We start from the raw sequence: 20,343 nt of genomic DNA on the forward strand, positions 1-20,343 counted from the left end.
CCCCCCTTGTCCCAGTGGAAGGAGAGGACAGAGCTCATCCCGTCCGTGATCGGCACCAGGACACGGCTGGGGTACAAAGGGGGCAAGGGACCCTCAGGACACCCCAAAATCCTTGGGAACCGCCCCAAAATCACTGGGAACCCCCCCAAAATCCTTGGGGACACGCCAAAATCCATGGAGACCCCCCCAGGAATCGCGGGACCCCCAGAGACCCCCCCCTTGTCCCAGTGGAAGGAGGGGACAGAGCTCATCCCATCCCCGATCAGCGCCAGGACACGGCTGGGACAGGGGGGTGGCACCTCGGGGGGGGTGACAGGACACCCCAAAATCCTTGGGGAGGCCCCCCAAAATCCCTGGAGACCCCCCCAGCCCCCCCCGGACTCACATCTCACCCCCCTTGAGCGAGATGACCATCTTGTCGTAGGAGATGAAGGTGGCCTGGGCACAGTCCAAGGTCATCCTCACGCCCTCCTGGATCCCTGGGGACAGGGACGGGGACGGTCAGAGATGGGGACGGGGACAGGGACGGGGACAGGGACGGTCAGAGATGGGGACAGGGACGGGGACAGGGACGGTCAGAGATGGGGACGGGGACAGGGACGGGGACAGGGACGGTCAGAGATGGGGACAGGGACGGGGATGGGGACAGGGACGGGGACAGGGACGGTCAGAGATGGGGATGGGGACAGGGACGGGGACAGGGACGGGGACGGGGACAGGGACGGGGACAGGGACGGTCAGAGATGGGGACAGGGACGGGGACGGGGACGGGGACAGGGACGGGGACGGGGACAGGGACGGTCAGAGATGGGGATGGGGACAGGGACGGGGACAGGGACGGGGACGGTCAGAGATGGGGACAGGGACGGGGACGGGGACGGTCAGAGATGGGGACGGGGACGGTCAGAGATGGGGACGGTCAGAGATGGGGACGGGGACAGGGACGGGGACGGGGACAGGGACGGGGATGGTCAGAGATGGGGACGGGGACGGGGATGGGGACAGTCAGAGATGGGGATGGGGACAGGGATGGGGACAGGGACGGTCAGAGATGGGGACGGGGACAGGGACGGGGACAGGGATGGGGACAGGGACGGTCAGAGATGGGGACGGGGACAGGGACGGGGACAGGGATGGGGACAGGGACGGTCAGAGATGGGGACGGGGACAGGGACGGGGACGGTCAGAGATGGGGACAGGGACGGGGACAGGGACGGTCAGAGATGGGGATGGGGACAGGGACGGGGACAGGGACGGGGACGGTCAGAGATGGGGACGGGGACGGGGATGGTCAGAGATGGGGACAGGGATGGGGACAGGGACGGTCAGAGATGGGGACGGGGACAGGGACGGGGACAGGGACGGGGACGGTCAGAGATGGGGATGGGGACAGGGACGGGGACGGGGACAGGGACGGGGACAGGGATGGGGACGGGGATGGTCAGAGATGGGGACGGGGACAGGGACGGGGATGGGGACAGGGACGGGGACGGTCAGAGATGGGGACGGGGACAGGGACGGGGACGGTCAGAGATGGGGATGGGGACAGGGACGGGGACGGTCAGAGATGGGGACAGGGACGGGGACAGGGACAGTCAGAGATGGGGATGGGGACAGGGACGGGGATGGGGACAGGGATGGGGACGGTCAGAGATGGGGACGGGGACAGGGACGGGGACAGGGACGGTCAGAGATGGGGACAGGGACGGGGACAGGGACGGTCAGAGATGGGGACAGGGACAGGGACGGGGACGGTCAGAGATGGGGATGGGGACAGGGACGGGGACAGGGACGGGGACGGTCAGAGATGGGGACGGGGACAGGGACGGGGACAGGGACGGTCAGAGATGGGGACAGGGACAGGGACGGGGACAGGGACGGGGACAGGGACGGGGACGGTCAGAGATGGGGACGGGGATGGTCAGAGATGGGGACAGGGATGGGGACAGGGACGGTCAGAGATGGGGACGGGGACGGGGATGGTCAGAGATGGGGACAGGGACGGGGACAGGGACGGTCAGAGATGGGGACAGGGACAGGGACGGGGACGGTCAGAGATGGGGACGGGGACAGGGATGGGGACAGGGATGGGGACGGGGACGGTCAGAGATGGGGATGGGGACAGGGACGGGGACAGGGACGGGGATGGTCAGAGATGGGGACGGGGACAGGGACGGGGACAGGGACAGGGACGGGGACAGGGACGGGGATGGGGACAGGGACGGGGACAGGGACAGTCAGAGATGGGGATGGGGACAGGGACGGGGATGGGGACAGGGACGGGGACAGGGACAGTCAGAGATGGGGACGGGGACAGGGACAGGGACAGGGACGGGGACGGTCAGAGATGGGGATGGGGACAGGGACGGGGACGGGGACAGGGACGGGGACAGGGACGGGGACAGGGACAGGGACGGTCAGAGATGGGGATGGGGACAGGGACGGTCAGAGATGGGGATGGTCAGAGATGGGGACGGGGACAGGGACGGGGACGGGGACAGGGACAGGGATGGGGACGGTCAGAGATGGGGATGGGGACAGGGACGGGGACAGGGACGGGGACGGTCAGAGATGGGGACAGGGACGGGGACAGGGACGGTCAGAGATGGGGATGGGGACAGGGACGGTCAGAGATGGGGATGGTCAGAGATGGGGACGGGGACAGGGACGGGGACAGTCAGAGATGGGGACGGGGACAGGGACGGGGATGGGGACAGGGGACAGGGCAGGGACAGGGGACAGGGACAGGGGACAGGTGACAGGGGACAGGTGACAGAGATGGGGACGGTCACAGCTGGGCACAGAGGCAGGGACGGGGACAGGGACGGGGACAGGGGACAGGGCAGGGACAGGGGACAGGGACAGGGGACAGGTGACAGAGATGGGGACGGTCACAGCTGGGCACAGGGGCAGGGACGGGGACAGGGATGGAGACGGGGATGGAGACAGGGGGACAGGGGACAGGGATGGGGATGGGGACAGGGACAGAGGACAGAGACAGAGATGGGGACAGGACAGGGAACAGGGCAGGGACGGGGACAGGGATGGGGACAGAGGACAGGGACAGTGGCGGAGATAGGGACGGGGATGGGGACATGGCAGGGATGGGGACAGGGATGGGGACGGGGGGCAAGGCAGGGACAGGACAGGGGAAAGGGATGGGGACAAGGATGGGGACACGGCAGGGACGGGGACATGGCAGGGATGGGGGCAGGGACAGGGCAGGGATGAGACAGGGACAGGGTTGGGGACAGGGCAGAGATGAGGACAGGGCAGGGAGAGAGACAGGGACAGGACAGGATAACAAAGGACAAGGAAAGCAAAAGAGGAGGAGGAAGATGAAGACGAGAAAGAGGAGGAGGAAGAGGAGGAGAATGAAGAGAAGGAAAAAGAGAGAGGAAAGGAGGAGGAAGAGGAGGAGAATGAAGAGAAGGAAAAAGAGAGAGGAAAGGAGGAGGAAGAGGAAGAAGAGAAGGAGAAGGAAGAAGAGAAAAGAAAAACAAAAACCAGGAAGAGAAGGAAAATGAGAATGAGAAAGAGGAGGAAGAACAGAAGGAGCAAGAGAAAGATGAAGAGGAGGAGGAGGAGGGCACAGAGAGAGATGAGGAAGATGAGAGCAAAGACGATGGAGGAGGAGAAAGAGAAGGAGGAAGAGGATGAGGAAGAGCAGGAGGAGGGCATGGAGATGAGAGCGACAGAGGACGGAGCAAGAAAAAGAAGACGAGGAAGACGATGAGAAAGAGAAAGAGGAGGAGGAAGACGAGGATGAGAACGAGGAGGAGGAAGACGAGGACGACGAAGGTGAAGATGAGGGTGATGATGGGGGACGCAGACGGGGATGGTGAGGAAGACGACGACGAGGACGACGAGGGTGAGGCCGAAGACGTGGCTGACAAGGACAGGAGGATGAAGTGGGACGAAGAGGAGGAAGATGAAGACCAGAACGAGGAGGAGGAGGGGGAGGAAGGCCGCGGTCCCTCACGCAGCGGGAAGACGGTGGTGCCGCAGGTGAGGCTGTTGAGGGCCACCCCGTACGGGGGCACGCTCTGGTTCAGGTACAGCAGCGAGTTCACCGCGAAGATCACCACGCCGCCTGCGGACAGGGGACACTGTCACCGTCACCATCACAGTGTCACCATCACCATCACACTATCATCAACACACCATCACCATCACCACGCCGCCTGCGGACAGGGGACACTGTCACTGTCACCATCAGTGTCACCATCACCATCACAGTGTCACCATCACCATCACACCGTCACCATCACCATCACACTGTCATCAACACACCATCACCATCACCACGCCGCCTGCGGACAGGGGACACTGTCACCGTCACCATCACACCATCACCATCACAGTGTCACCATCACCATCGCACTGTCACACCATCACACCGTCACACCATCACACCGTCACCATCACAGTGTCACCATCCCACTGTCACCATCACCACGCCGCCTGCGGACAGGCGACAGTGTCACCGTCACCATCAGTGTCACCGTCACCATCACAGCGTCACCATCACCATCACACTGTCATCAACACACCATCACCATCACCACGCCGCCTGCGGACAGGGGACACTGTCACCGTCACCATCAGCGTCACCATCACCATCACAGTGTCACCGTCACCATCACACCGTCACCATCACCACGCCGCCTGCGGACAGGCGACAGCGTCACCGTCACCATCAGTGTCACCGTCACCATCACAGCGTCACCATCACCATCACAGTGTCATCAACACACCATCACCATCACCACGCCGCCTGCGGACAGGGGACACTGTCACCGTCACCATCAGTGTCACCGTCACCATCACAGTGTCACCATCACCATCACACTGTCATCAACACACCATCACCATCACCACACCACCTGCGGACAGGGGACAGTGTCACTGTCACCATCAGTGTCACCATCACACTATCATCAACACACCAGCACCATCACCACACTGCCTGCGGACAGGGGACAGTGTCACTGTCACCATCAGTGTCACCGTCACCATCACACTGTCAATCAACACACCATCACCATCACCACACCACCTGCGGACAGGGGACAGTGTCACCGTCACCATCACACTGTCAATCAACACACCATCACCACACCACCTGCGGACAGGGGACAGTGTCACTGTCACCATCACACTATCATCAACACACCAGCACCATCACCACACTGCCTGCGGACAGGGGACAGTGTCACTGTCACCATCACCATCACAGTGTCACTGTCACCATCACACCGTCACCATCACACCGTCACCATCACACTGTCACAGTCACCATCACAGTGTCACCATTACACCGTCACCATCACACCATCACCATCACCAACACACCGTCACCATCACACCATCACACCATCACATTGTCACCATCACCATCACACTGCCACCATCACCACGCCGCCTGCGGAGAGAGGACACTGTCACTGTCACCGTCACAGTGTCACCATCACATCACACCGTCACCATCATCATCACACCGTCACCATCACCACACCGCCTGTGGACAGGGGACAGTGTCACCATCACACTGTCATCATCATCATCACACCGTCACCATCACACTGTCACCATCATCATCACAGTGTCACCGTCACCATCACACTGTCACCATCACACCGTCACCATCACCATCACACTGTCACCATCACCACGCCGCCTGCGGACAGGGGACACTGTCACCGTCACCAACACACTATCACCATCACACCATCACACTGTCACCATCACACCATCACACTGTCACACCGTCACCATCACACTGTCACCATCATCATCACACCGTCACCATCATCATCACACCGTCACCATCACCATCACACCGTCACCGTCACCACACCGCCTGTGGACAGGGGACAGTGTCACCATCACCATCACACTGTCACCATCACCATCACACTGTTGTCATCACCACACCGCCTGTGGACAGGGGGACACTGTCACCATCACCCTGTCACCATCACACTGTCACCATCACCCTCACACTGTCACCATCACCCTCACACTGTCACCATCACACCATCACCATCAAACTGTCACCTTCACCATCACTGTTACTATCACGCCGTCACCATCACACCGTCACCATCACACCGTCACCATCACCACACCTCCTGGGGACAGGGGGACACTGGGGACAGTGTCACTGCCACGGTCAGCGTCACCACCACCACACCACCCCCACACCATCGCCACACCTCCTGGGGACACTGGGGCCATGGGGACGTTGTCATTGTCACCGTACTGCCACCACCCTCCAGGATAAGAACAGCGTCATTGTCACCACCACCACACCCCCAGCACAAAGAAAATGTCACTGTCATTGTCACCACCACCACCATCATCACCTCACTGTCACCACCACTGTCCCCACCCTGCCCCTGTCACCCACCAGGGACCCCTGGCCCTGTCACTGTCCCTGTCCCTGTCAGTGTCACTATGTCCCCGTCCCTGTGTCCCTGTCCCCGTCAGCGTCACTGTGCCATTATCCCTGTCAGTGTGTCCCTGTCCCTGTGTCCCTGTCAGTGCCACCGTGTCACTGTCACTGTGCCATTGTCCCTGTGTCCCTGTCACTGTGTCCCTGTCAGTGCCACTCTGTCACTGTCACTGTGCCATTGTCACTGTGTCCCTGTCAGTGCCACTGTGCCATTGTCACTGTCACTGTGTCACTGCCCCTGTGTCCCTGTCCCTGTGTCATTGTCACTGTCACTGTGTCCTGTCAGTGCCACTGTGCCATTGTCCCTGTGTCCCTGTCCCTGTGTCCCTGTCAGTGCCACTGTGTCACTGTCACTGTGCCATTGTCCCCGTCCCTGTGTCCCTGTCCCCGTCAGCGTCACTGTGCCATTATCCCTGTCAGTGTGTCCCTGTCCCTGTGTCCCTGTCAGTGCCACCGTGTCACTGTCACTGTGCCATTGTCCCTGTGTCCCTGTCCCTGTGTCCCTGTCAGTGCCACTCTGTCACTGTCCCTGTGCCATTGTCACTGTGTCCCTGTCAGTGTCACTGTGCCATTGTCACTGTCACTGTGTCCCTGTCCCTGTGTCATTGTCACTGTCACTGTGTCCTGTCAGTGCCACTGTGCCATTGTCCCTGTGTCCCTGTCCCTGTGTCCCTGTCAGTGCCACTGTGTCACTGTCACTGTGCCATTGTCACTGTCCCTGTGTCCCTTGTCAGTGCCACTGTGCCATTGTCCCTGTGTCCCTGTCAGTGCCACTGTGTCACTGTCACTGTGCCATTGTCACTGTGTCCCTGTCAGTGCCACTGTGCCATTGTCACTGTCACTGTGTCCCTGTCCCTGTGTCATTGTCACTGTCACTGTGTCCCTGTCAGTGTCACTGTGCCATTGTCCCTGTGTCCCTGTCCCTGTGTCCCTGTCAGTGTCACTGTGTCACTGTCACTGTGCCATTGTCCCTGTGTCCCTGTCCCCGTGTCCCTGTCAGTGTCACTGTGTCACTGTCACTGTGCCATTGTCACTGTGTCCCTGTCAGTGCCACTGTGCCATTGTCACTGTCCCTGTGTCCTGTCAGTGTCACTGTGCCATTGTCACTGTCACTGTGTCACTGCCACTGTGTCACTGTTACTGTGCCATTGTCACTGTCCCTGTGTCCCTGTCAGTGCCACTGTGCCATTGTCCCTGTGTCCCTGTCAGTGCCACTGTGTCACTGTCACTGTGCCATTGTCATTGTGTCCCTGTCAGTGCCACTGTGCCATTGTCACTGTCACTGTGTCCCTGTCCCTGTGTCATTGTCACTGTCACTGTGCCATTGTCATTGTGTCCCTGTCAGTGCCACTGTGCCATTGTCACTGTCACTGTGCCATTGTCCCTGTGTCCCTGTCCCCGTGTCCCTGTCAGTGTCACTGTGTCACTGTCACTGTGCCATTGTCATTGTGTCCCTGTCAGTGCCACTGTGCCATTGTCACTGTCCCTGTGTCCCTGTCAGTGCCACTGTGCCATTGTCATTGTGTCCCTATCAGTGCCACTGTGCCATTGTCACTGTCACTGTGTCCCTGTCCCTGTGTCATTGTCACTGTCACTGTGTCCTGTCAGTGCCACTGTGCCATTGTCCCTGTGTCCCTGTCCCTGTGTCCCTGTCAGTGCCACTCTGTCACTGTCACTGTGCCATTGTCATTGTGTCCCTGTCAGTGCCACTGTGCCATTGTCACTGTCACTGTGTCACTGCCCCTGTGTCCCTGTCCCTGTGTCATTGTCACTGTCACTGTGTCCTGTCAGTGCCACTGTGCCATTGTCCCTGTGTCCCTGTCAGTGCCACTGTGTCACTGTTACTGTGCCATTGTCACTGTTCCTGTGTCCCTTGTCAGTGCCACTGTGCCATTGTCCCTGTGTCCCTGTCCCTGTGTCCCTGTCAGTGCCACTGTGTCACTGTCACTGTGCCATTGTCACTGTCCCTGTGTCCCTGTCACCGTCCCTGACTGATGGGTTTGGGGACGGGCAGGGACCCTGTCACTGTTGCTGTGTCCCCGTCCCTGTCAGTGTCCCTGTGCCATTGTCACTGTCCCTGTGTCCCTGTCCCCATCAGTGTCCCTGTGCCATTGTCCCCGCCCCTGTGTCCCTGTCCCTGTCAGTGTCACTGTGCCATTGTCCCCACCCCTGTGTCCCTGTCAGTGTCACTGTGTCACTGTCACTGTGCCATTGTCACTGTGTCCCTGTCAGTGCCACTGTGTCATTGTTACTGTCACTGTGTCCTGTCAGTGCCACTGTGTCACTGTCACTGTGCCATTGTCCCTGTGTCCCTGTCCCTGTGTCCCTGTCCCTGTGTCCTTGTGTCACTGTCACTGTGCCATTGTCATTGTGTCCCTGTCAGTGCCACTGTGCCATTGTCACTGTCACTGTGTCACTGCCCCTGTGTCCCTGTCCCTGTGTCATTGTCACTGTCACTGTGTCCTGTCAGTGCCACTGTGCCATTGTCACTGTGTCCTGTCAGTGCCACTGTGCCATTGTCACTGTCACTGTGTCACTGCCCCTGTGTCATTGTCACTGTCACTGTGTCCTGTCAGTGCCACTGTGCCATTGTCCCTGTGTCCCTGTCCCTGTGTCCCTGTCAGTGCCACTGTGTCACTGTTACTGTGCCATTGTCACTGTGTCCCTGTCAGTGCCACTGTGCCATTGTCACTGTCACTGTGTCCCTGTCCCTGTGCCATTGTCACTGTCCCTGTGTCCCTGTCCCTGTCAGTGTCACTGTGCCATTGTCCCCGCCCCTGTGTCCCTGTCCCTGTCAGTGTCACTGTCCCTGTGTCACTGTCCCTGTGTCCCTGTCCCTGTCAGTGTCACTGTGCCATTGTCCCTGTGTCCCTGTCCCTGTGTCCCTGTCCCTGTGTCCCTGTGTCACTGTCACTGTGCCATTGTCATTGTGTCCCTGTCAGTGCCACTGTGCCATTGTCACTGTCACTGTGTCACTGCCCCTATGTCCCTGTCCCTGTGTCATTGTCACTGTCACTGTGTCCTGTCAGTGTCACTGTGTCACTGTCACTGTGCCATTGTCACTGTGTCCCTGTCAGTGCCACTGTGCCATTGTCACTGTCACTGTGTCACTGTCCCTGTGTCATTGTCACTGTCACTGTGCCATTGTCATTGTGTCCCTGTCAGTGCCACTGTGCCATTGTCACTGTCACTGTGTCCCTGTCAGTGTCACTGTGCCATTGTCCCTGTGTCCCTGTCCCTGTGTCCCTGTCAGTGTCACTGTGTCACTGTCACTGTGCCATTGTCATTGTGTCCCTGTCAGTGCCACTGTGCCATTGTCACTGTCACTGTGTCCCTGTCCCTGTGTCATTGTCACTGTCACTGTGTCCCTGTCAGTGCCACTGTGCCATTGTCACTGTGTCCCTGTCCCTGTGTCCCTGTCAGTGCCACTGTGTCACTGTCACTGTGCCATTGTCACTGTCCCTGTGTCCCTGTCCCCATCAGTGTCACTGTGCCATTGTCCCCCACCCCTGTGTCCCTGTCCCCGTCAGTGTCCCTGTGCCATTGTCCCCACCCCCGTGTCCCCCCTGTCCCCGTCACTGACCGATGGGTTTGGGGACGGGCAGGGCCTGGGTGCAGTCGAAGGGCAGCGAGCTCAGTGACCAGATGACCGGGTGGACGCGCTGCAGGATGTTCAGCGAGATGGCCACGATGCTGCACGTGTCCTGTCGCACCGCCACCCGCCTGTGGGGACACCCCAGTGTCACCCCAGTGTCACCCCAGTGTCACCTGGGGGGCACAGAGTGACCCTGACCATCCCCCAGCCCTGTCACCCCTTTGGGGACACCCCAATGTCCCCCGAGGTGACCAACTGACCATCCCACCCCTGTCACCCCTTTGGGGACACCCCAATGTCCCCCGAGGTGACCGACTGACCATCCCACCCCTGTCACCCCTTTGGGGACACCCCAATGTCCCCCGAGGTGACCAACTGACCATCCCACCCCTGTCACCCCTTTGGGGACACCCCAATGTCCCCCGAGGTGACCAACTGACCATCCCACCCCTGTCACCCCTTTGGGGACACCCCAATGTCCCCTGAGGTGACCAACTGACCATCCTCCAGCCCTGTCACCCCTCTGGGGACACCCCAATGTCCCCCGAGGTGACCAACTGACCCCCCCACCCCTGTCACCCCTTTGGGGACACCCCAATGTCCCCCGAGGTGACCAACTGACCATCCCACCCCTGTCACCCCTTTGGGGACACCCCAATGTCCCCCGAGGTGACCAACTGACCATCCCACCCCTGTCACCCCTTTGGGGACACCCCAATGTCCCCTGAGGTGACCAACTGACCATCCCCCAGCCCTGTCACCCCTTTGGGGGACACCCCAATGCCCCCCGAGGTGACCAACTGACCCCCCCCAGCCCTGTCACCCCTTTGGGGGACACCCCCAATGTCCCCTGAGGTGACCGACTGACCATCCCAGCCCTGTCACCCCTTTGGGGACACCCCAATGTCCCCCGAGGTGACCAACTGACCATCCCAGCCCTGTCACCCCTTTGGGGACACCCCAATGTCCCCCGAGGTGACCAACTGACCATCCCAGCCCTGTCACCCCCTTTGGGGACACCCCAATGTCCCCCGAGGTGACCAACTGACCATCCCAGCCCTGTCACCCCTCTGGGGACACCCCAATGCCCCCCCAGGTGACCAACTGACCATCCCCCACCCCTGTCACCCCTTTGGGGACACCCCAATGTCCCCCGAGGTGACCAACTGACCATCCCCCAGCCCTGTCACCCCTTTGGGGACACCCCAATGTCCCCCGAGGTGACCAACTGACCCCCCCACCCCTGTCACCCCTTTGGGGACACCCCAATGTCCCCTGAGGTGACCGACTGACCATCCCCCAGCCCTGTCACCCCTTTGGGGACACCCCAATGTCCCCCGAGGTGACCAACTGACCCCCCCACCCCTGTCACCCCTTTGGGGACACCCCAATGTCCCCCGGGGTGACCGACTGACCCCCCCAGCCCTGTCACCCCTTTGGGGACACCCCAATGCCCCCCGAGGTGACCAACTGACCATCCCAGCCCTGTCACCCCTTTGGGGACACCCCAATGTCCCCCGAGGTGACCAACTGACCATCCCCCAGCCCTGTCACCCCTTTGGGGACACCCCAATGTCCCCCGAGGTGACCAACTGACCATCCCAGCCCTGTCACCCCTTTGGGGACACCCCAATGTCCCCCGAGGTGACCAACTGACCCCCCCAGCCCTGTCACCCCTTTGGGGACACCCCAATGCCCCCCGAGGTGACCAACTGACCATCCCCCAGCCCTGTCACCCCTTTGGGGACACCCCAATGTCCCCCGAGGTGACCAACTGACCCCCCCAGCCCTGTCACCCCTTTGGGGACACCCCAATGTCCCCCGAGGTGACCAACTGACCATCCCCCACCCCTGTCACCCCTTTGGGGACACCCCAATGTCCCCCGAGGTGACCAACTGACCATCCCACCCCTGTCACCCCTTTGGGGACACCCCAATGTCCCCCGAGGTGACCAACTGACCATCCCAGCCCTGTCACCCCTTTGGGGACACCCCAATGTCCCCCGAGGTGACCGACTGACCCCCCCAGCCCTGTCACCCCTTTGGGGACACCCCAATGTCCCCCGAGGTGACCAACTGACCATCCCAGCCCTGTCACCCCTTTGGGGACACCCCAATGTCCCCCGAGGTGACCAACTGACCATCCCAGCCCTGTCACCCCTTTGGGGACACCCCCAATGTCCCCCGAGGTGACCAACTGACCATCCCAGCCCTGTCACCCCTTTGGGGACACCCCAATGTCCCCCGAGGTGACCAACTGACCATCCCCACCCCTGTCACCCCTCTGGGGACACCCCAATGTCCCCCGGGGTGACCGACTGACCATCCCCCAGCCCTGTCACCCCTCTGGGGACACCCCAATGTCCCCCGGGGTGACCGACTGACCCTGACCCCCCCAGGGCTCATCTCTCGGCGTTGGGGGTCTCCAAGGCGAGGTGTCCCCAGTGCCACCCCCTGCCCAGGCAGTGCCACCCCCAAATCCAGCAGTGACCCCCCCGGCCTGTCCCTTGTGTCCCCCCCCAAGCTCACTGACACCCCCCAAACTGGGCAGTGACCCCCCTGGACTGGGAGCCTCCAGTCCCTGCTGGGACCCCCCAAAACTGACCCGGGCCAGGTCTGGTTGGGCTGGGAGAGGATGAGCAGGGTGGGCTCGTAGCAGCCATGCAGGAACTGCGACCCCCCAAAACCCCCCCAAAACTCCCAAAAACCCCCCTAAAACTCCCCAAAAACCCCCCAGAACACCCTAAAACCCCCAAAACGGACCCGGGCCAGGTCTGGTTGGGCTGGGAGAGGATGAGCAGGGTGGGCTCGTAGTAGCCGTGCAGGAACTGCAGGGGCTGGGAGCCCCAAAACCCAACAAAAACTCCCTAAAACCCCACAAAAACTCCCTGAAACTCCCCAAAAACTCCCTGAAACTCCCCAAAAACTCCTCAAAATCCCTAAAAATCCCCAAAACGGACCCGGGCCAGGTCTGGTTGGGCTCGAAGAGGATGAGCAGGGTGGGCTCGTAGTAGCCGTGCAGGAACTGCAGGGGCTGGGAGCCCCAAAACCCAACAAAAACTCCCTAAAACCCCCCTAAAACTCCCTGAAACTCCCCAAAAACTCCCCAAAAACCTCCCCAAATCCCCCCCAAACCCCGAACGGACCCGGGCCAGGTCTGGTTGGGCTCGAAGAGGATGAGCAGGGGTGGGCTCGTAGTAGCCGTGCAGGACCTGCAGGGGCTGGGAGCCCCCAAAACCCAACAAAAACTCCCTAAAACCCCCCTAAAACTCCCTGAAACTCCCCAAAAACTCCCCAAAAACTCCCCAAAACCCCTAAAAACCCCAAAACGGACCCAGGCCAGGTCTGGTTGGGCTCGAAGAGGATGAGCAGGGTGGGCTCGTAGTAGCCGTGCAGGAACTGCAGGGGCTGGGAGCCCCAAAACCCACAAAAACTCCCTAAAACCCCCCTAAAACTCCCTGAAACTCCCCAAAAACTCCCCAAAAACTCCTCAAAATCCCTAAAAATCCCCAAAACGGACCCAGGCCAGGTCTGGTTGGGCTCGAAGAGGATGAGCAGCGTGGGCTCGTAGTAGCCGTGCAGGAACTGCAGGGGCTGGGAGCCCCCAAAACCCACACAAAACTCCCTAAAACCCCCCCTAAAACTCCCTGAAACTCCCCAAAAACTCCCCAAAAACTCCCCAAAACCCCTAAAAACCCCAAAACGGACCCAGGCCAGGTCTGGTTGGGCTCGAAGAGGATGAGCAGGGTGGGCTCGTAGTAGCCGTGCAGGAACTGCAGGGGCTGGGAGCCCCAAAACCCCAACAAAACTCCCTAAAACCCCCCTAAAACTCCCTGAAACTCCCCAAAAACTCCCCCAAAAACTCCCCAAATCCCCCCAAACCCCGAACGGACCCAGGCCAGGTCTGGTTGGGCTCGAAGAGGATGAGCAGGGTGGGCTCGTAGTAGCCGTGCAGGAACTGCAGGGGGCTGGGAGCCCCAAAACCCAACAAAAACTCCCTAAAACCCCCCTACAAACTCCCTGAAACTCCCCCAAAAACTCCCCAAAAACTCCTCAAAATCCCTAAAAATCCCCAAAACGGACCCAGGCCAGGTCTGGTTGGGCTCGAAGAGGATGAGCAGCGTGGGCTCGTAGTAGCCGTGCAGGAACTGCAGGGGCTGGGAGCCCCAAAACCCAACAAAAACTCCCTAAAACCCCCCCTAAAACTCCCTGAAACTCCCCAAAAACTCCCCAAAAACTCCCCAAACCCCCTAAAAACCCCAAAACGGACCCAGGCCAGGTCTGGTTGGGCTCGAAGAGGATGAGCAGGGTGGGCTCGTAGTAGCCGTGCAGGAACTGCAGGGGCTGGGAGCCCCAAAACCCAACAAAAACTCCCTAAAACCCCCCTAAAACTCCCTGAAACTCCCCAAAAACTCCCCAAAAACTCCCCAAATCCCCCCAAACCCCGAACGGACCCAGGCCAGGTCTGTTGGGCTCGAAGAGGATGAGCAGGGTGGGCTCGTAGTAGCCGTGCAGGAACTGCATGTCGATGATGTTGAGCAGTTTCTCGTCCAGCTCGCGCACGGTCGATGATGTAGCTGGGCAGGAAACTCGACTTCTGCCTGTGGGAATTGGGGGGGATTTGGGGGGTCAGGGGGGGTTTGGGGGGTTCAGGGGGGGTTCAGGGGGGGCTTGGGGGGCTCAGGGGGCTCAGGGGGGCTCAGGGGGCTCAGGGGGGGCTCAGGGGGGGGCTCAGGGGGCTCAGGGGGGGCTCAGGGGGGGCTCAGGGGGCTCAGGGGGCTCAGAGGGGGCTCAGGGGGGGTTCAGGGGGGGCTCAGGGGGGCTCAGGGGGCTCAGAGGGGTTCAGGGGGGCTCAGGGGGGCTCAGAGGGGTCAGGGGGGGTTTGGGGGGCTCAGGGGGCTCAGGGGGGGCTCAGAGGGGTCAGGGGGGTTCAGGGGGGCTCAGGGGGGGCTCAGGGGGGTTCAGGGGGGGCTCAGGGGGGTTCAGGGGGGCTCAGGACATTTCAGGGGGGCTCAGGGGTATTTCAGGGGGGCTCAGGGGGGTTCAGGGGGGCTCAGGGGGGTTCAGGGGGGGGCTCAGGGGGGCTCAGGGGGGGCTCAGGGGGCTCAGAGGGGTCAGGGGGGTTCAGGGGGGCTCAGGGGGGGCTCAGGGGGCTCAGAGGGGTTCAGGGGGGCTCAGGGGGCTCAGGGGGGCTCAGGGGGGCTCAGGGGTATTTCGGGGGCGCTCAGGGGGGCTCAGGGGGGCTCAGGGGGGTTCAGGGGTATTTCGGGGGGGCTCAGGGGGGGCTCAGGGGGCTCAGGGGGGCTCAGAGGGGTCAGGGGGGCTCAGGGGGGGGTTCAGGGGGGGCTCAGGGGGGGCTCAGGGGGGGTTCAGGGGGGCTCAGGGGGGGGCTCAGGACATTTCAGGGGGCTCAGGGGGCTCAGGGGGGCTCAGGGGGGCTCAGGGGGCTCAGGGGGGGCTCAGGGGGGCTCAGGGGGGGGCTCAGGGGGGTTCAGGGGGGCTCAGGGGGGTTCAGGGGTATTTCAGGGGGGGCTCAGGGGGGCTCAGGGGTATTTCGGGGGGCGCTCAGGGGGGCTCAGGGGGGCTCAGGGGGGCTCAGGGGGGGTTCAGGGGGGCTCAGGGGTATTTCAGGGGGGGCTCAGGGGGGCTCAGGGGGGTTCAGGGGGGCTCAGGGGTATTTCAGGGGGGCTCAGGGGCTCAGGGGGGCTCAGGGGGGCTCAGGGGGGTTCAGGGGGGCTCAGGGGTATTTCAGGGGGGGGCTCAGGGGGGCTCCCCAGCCCTGCAGAGGGGTTCTCGGGCTCTCTCACCCCCTCTCCCACCAGCCCCTCGTGCTCGTCGGCCAGCGAGTCGCGGCGGAAGGGCAGCACCACCAGGCGCGTGCCGTAGATCAGCATCACCGCGCAGCGCCCGTCGGGGTCCACGCGCACCCGCGGCGTGTGCACGTTCTGAACAAAGCCGTCCTGGGCGGGGAGAAAAACGGGGATTTGGGGTGATCCTGGGGGCTGGGGAACCCCAAAATCCATCCTGGGAATCCCCAAAATCCATCCTGGGGAGAAAAAACGGGGATTTGGGGTGATTCTGGGGGCTGGGGAACCCCGAAATCCATCCTGGGGGGAAACACGGGATTTGGGGTAATTTTGGGGGCAGGGGAACTCCAAAATCCATCCTGGGGAACCCCCAAAATCCATCCTGGGGGAGAAAAAACGGGGATTTGGGGGTGATTCTGGGGGCAGGGAAACCCCAAAATCCATCCTGGGAATCCCCAAAATCCATCCTGGGGGAAAAAATGGGGATTTGGGGTGATCCTAGGGGCAGGGGAACTCCAAAATCCATCCTGGGAATCCCCAAAATCCATCCTGGGAACCCCAGAATCCATCCTGGGGGGAAACACGGGGATTTGGAGTAATTCTGGGGGCTGGGAAACCCCAAAATCCATCCTGGGAATCCCCAAAATCCATGCTGGGGAGAAAAAACGGGGATTTGGGGTGATCCTGGGGACAGGGAAACCCCCAAAATCCATCCAGGGGGAAAAAATGGGGATTTGGGGTGATTCTGGGGACAGGGAAACCCCCAAAATCCATCCTGGGAATCCCCAAAATCCACCCTGGAGGGAAAAATGGGAATTTGGGGTAATCTTGGAGACACAGAAACCCCAAAATCCATCCTGGGGAGAAAAAACGGGGATTTGGGGTGATTCTGGGGACAGGGGAACTCCAAAATCCATCCCAGGAAACCCCAAAATCCATCCTGGGAACCCTCAGAATCCATCCTGGGGGGAAACACGGGGATTTGGGGTGATTCTGGGGGCTGGGGAACCCCAAAATCCATCCTGGGAATCCCCAAAATCCATCCTGGGGGAAAAAAACGGGAATTTGGGGTGATTCTGGGGGCTGGGGAACCCCGAAATCCATCCTGGGGGGAAACACGGGGATTTGGGGTGATTCTGGGGGCAGGGAAACCCCAAAATCCATCCTGGGAATCCCCCAACATCCATGCTGGGGAGAAAAAAACGGGATTTGGGGTGATCCTGGGGACAGGGAAACCCCCAAAATCCATCCAGGGGGAAAAAATGGGGATTTGGAGTAATTCTGGGGGCTGGGGGAACCCCAAAATCCATCCTGGGAATCCCCAAAATCCATCCTGGGGAGAAAAAACGGGGATTTGGGGTGATTCTGGGGACAGGGAAACCCCAAAATCCATCCCAGGGAACCCCCAAAATCCATCCTGGGAACCCCAGAATCCATCGTGGGGGGAAATACGGGGATTTGGGGGTGATTCTAGGGGCTGGGGAACCCCAAAATCCATCCTGGGAACCCCAAAATCCATCCCGGGGGGATCCCAGGGGATTTGGGGTAACCCTGGGATCAGAGGGAACCCCAAAACCCATCCCGGGGGGATCCCAGAGGATTTGGGGTAACCCTGGGATCAGAGGGAACCCCCAAAACCCATCCCGGGGGGATCCCAGAGGATTTGGGGTAACCCTGGGATCAGAGGGAACCCCAAAACCCCATCCCAGGGGATCCCAGAGGATTTGGGGTAACCCTGGGGTCAGAGGGAACCCCCAAAACCCATCCCAGGGGGTCCCAGAGGATTTGGGGTAACCCCTGGGATCAGAGGGAACCCCAAAACCCCATCCCAGAGGATCCCAGGGGATTTGGGGTAACCCCTGGGATCAGAGGGAACCCCAAAATCCATCCCGGGGGGATCCCAGGGGATTTGGGGTAACTCTGGGATCAGAGGGAACCCCCAAAACCCATCCCGGGGGGATCCCAGGGGATTTGGGGTAACCCTGGGATCAGAGGGGAACCCCAAAACCCATCCCAGGGGATCCCAGAGGATTTGGGGTAACCCTGGGGTCAGAGGGAACCCCAAAATCCATCCGGGGGGATCCCAGGGGATTTGGGGTGTTGGGAGAGACCCTGGGATCCAGGGGAGCCCCAAAATCCATCCCGGGGGGATCTCAGGGGATTTGGGGTAACCCTGGGATCAGAGGGAACCCCAAAACCCATCCCAGGGGATCCCAGAGGATTTGGGGTAACCCTGGGATCAGAGGGAACCCCAAAACCCCATCCCAGGGGATCCCAGAGGATTTGGGGTGCCGGCAGAGCCTCACCCGCAGCTCCGGCTCCTCGAAGTAGTGCAGGGAGAGCGTCTTGAGGTCGTGGGTGCCGGGGTCGTACTCCACCACCGAGAGCTGGGGGGACAAGGACACCCCAAAATCAGCAACGGGACCCCAAAATTAGCAACCGGACCCCGGAATTACCAACAGGACCCCCAAGATTATCAATAGCACCCCAAAATTATCAATGGGACCCCAAAGTTATCAACAGCACCCCGAAATTAACAACGGGACCCCGGAATTATCAACGGGACCCCGAAATTATCAATGGGACCCCAAAATTATCAATGGCACCCCAGAATTTTCAACGGGACCCCGAAATTATCAACGGGACCCCCAAAATTATCAACGGGACCCCGAAATTAACAACGGGACCCCGGAATTATCAACGGGACCCCGAAATTATCTAGGGCATCCCAAAATCATCAATGGGACCCCAAAATTATCAATGGGACCCCAAAATCATCAATGGGACCCCAAAATTATCAACAGAACCCCAAAATTATCAACAGCACCCCAAAATAATCAATGGGACCCCAAAATTATCATGGGACCCCAAAATTATCAACAGAACCCCAAAATTATCAACGGGACCCCAAAATCATCAACGGGACCCCAAAAATTATCAACAGGACACTGAAATTATCAACGGCACCCCCGGAATTATCAATGGCACCCCAAAATTATAAATGGCACCCCAGAATTATCAACGGGACCCCAGAATTATCAATGGGACCCTGGAATTAGCAATAGCACCCCAAAATCATCAATGGCAACCCCCAAAATCATCAACGGGACCCCGGAATTATCAACAGAATCCCAAAATTTTCAACGGGACCCCCAAAATTACCAATGGGACCCCAAAATCATCAATGGGACCCCCAAAATTATCAACGGCACCCCAAAATTATCAACAGCACCCCGAAAGTATCAATGGGACCCCAAAATTATCAATGGGACCCCCCAAAAATCATCAATGGGACCCCAGAATTATCAACAGAACCCCAAAATTTTCAACGGGACCCCCAAAATCATCAATGGGACCCCAAAATTATCAACAGAACCCCAAAATTATCACAGCACCCCGAAAATTATCAATGGGACCCCAAAAATCATCAATGGGACCCCAAAATCATCAATGGGACCCCAGAATTATGAACAGGACCCCAAAATTTTCACGGGACCCCAAAATCATCAATGAGACCCCAGAATTATCAACAGAACCCCCAAAATTATCAACAGCACCCCGAAAATTATCAATGGGACCCCAAAATTATCAATGGGACCCCCAAAATCATCAATGGGACCCCAGAATTATCAACAGAACCCCAAAATTTTCAACGGGACCCCCAAAATCATCAATAGGACCCCCAAAATTATCAACAGAACCCCAAAATTATCAACAGCACCCCGAAAATTATCAATGGGACCCCAAAATTATCAATGGGACCCCAAAATCATCAATGGGACCCCAGAATTATCAACAGAACCCCAAAATTTTCAACGGGACCCCAAAATCATCAATGGGACCCCAAAATTATCAATGGGACCCCGGAATTATGAACAGGACCCCAAAATTTTCAATGGGACCCCAAAATCATCAATGGGACCCCAAAATTATCAATGGGACCCCAGAATTATCAACAGAACCCCACAATTTTCAACGGGACCCCAAAATCATCAATGGGACCCCCAAAATTATCAATGGGACCCCAAAATCATCAATGGGACCCCAGAATTATGAACAGGACCCCAAAATTTTCAATGGGATCCCAAAATCATCAACGGGACCCCAAAATTATCAACGGCACCCCGGAATTAGCAATGGGGACCCCGAATTTGGTATCAGGACCCCAAAATCAGTACCAGCACCCCAAATTCGTTAATGGCACCCCAAAATGGGGAACAGCACCCCAAAATCAGTAACCCCCCAAAAATGAGTCACAACCCCCAAAAATCATTAACAACACCCCCAAAAATCATTAAAACTCTCCAAAAATCATTAACAACACCCCCAAATAATTAAGGACACCCCCAAATAATTAAGGACACCCTAAATCATTAATGACACCCCCAGGGGGAGTTTGGGGTGTCCCCCCCCCCAAATTCGGGTTTTGGGGTTTTTGGGGTGCCCTCCCACCCCCAAATTTGGGGTTTTTTGGGGTTTTTGGG

The 20,343-nt window shown here is 59.4% G+C and overlaps 1 protein-coding gene across 1 annotated transcript in view; it reads right to left on the reverse strand.

Annotated features, from left to right (window-relative positions):
• CPSF1 (cleavage and polyadenylation specific factor 1) overlaps positions 1–20,343 on the reverse strand; it is a 112,640-nt gene that overhangs the window by 89,034 nt on the left and 3,263 nt on the right. Inside the window, 8 exon segments of the mRNA XM_048286336.1 lie at positions 386–479; positions 3,983–4,093; positions 10,041–10,180; positions 13,946–14,020; positions 14,572–14,615; positions 14,617–14,649; positions 15,860–16,012; positions 18,166–18,246. Of these exon segments, the coding sequence (XP_048142293.1) occupies positions 386–479; positions 3,983–4,093; positions 10,041–10,180; positions 13,946–14,020; positions 14,572–14,615; positions 14,617–14,649; positions 15,860–16,012; positions 18,166–18,246 (731 nt within the window).

Source organism: Corvus hawaiiensis, chromosome 26, assembly GCF_020740725.1.
Source record: "Corvus hawaiiensis isolate bCorHaw1 chromosome 26, bCorHaw1.pri.cur, whole genome shotgun sequence".
Taxonomy (NCBI): Eukaryota; Metazoa; Chordata; class Aves; order Passeriformes; family Corvidae; genus Corvus; species Corvus hawaiiensis.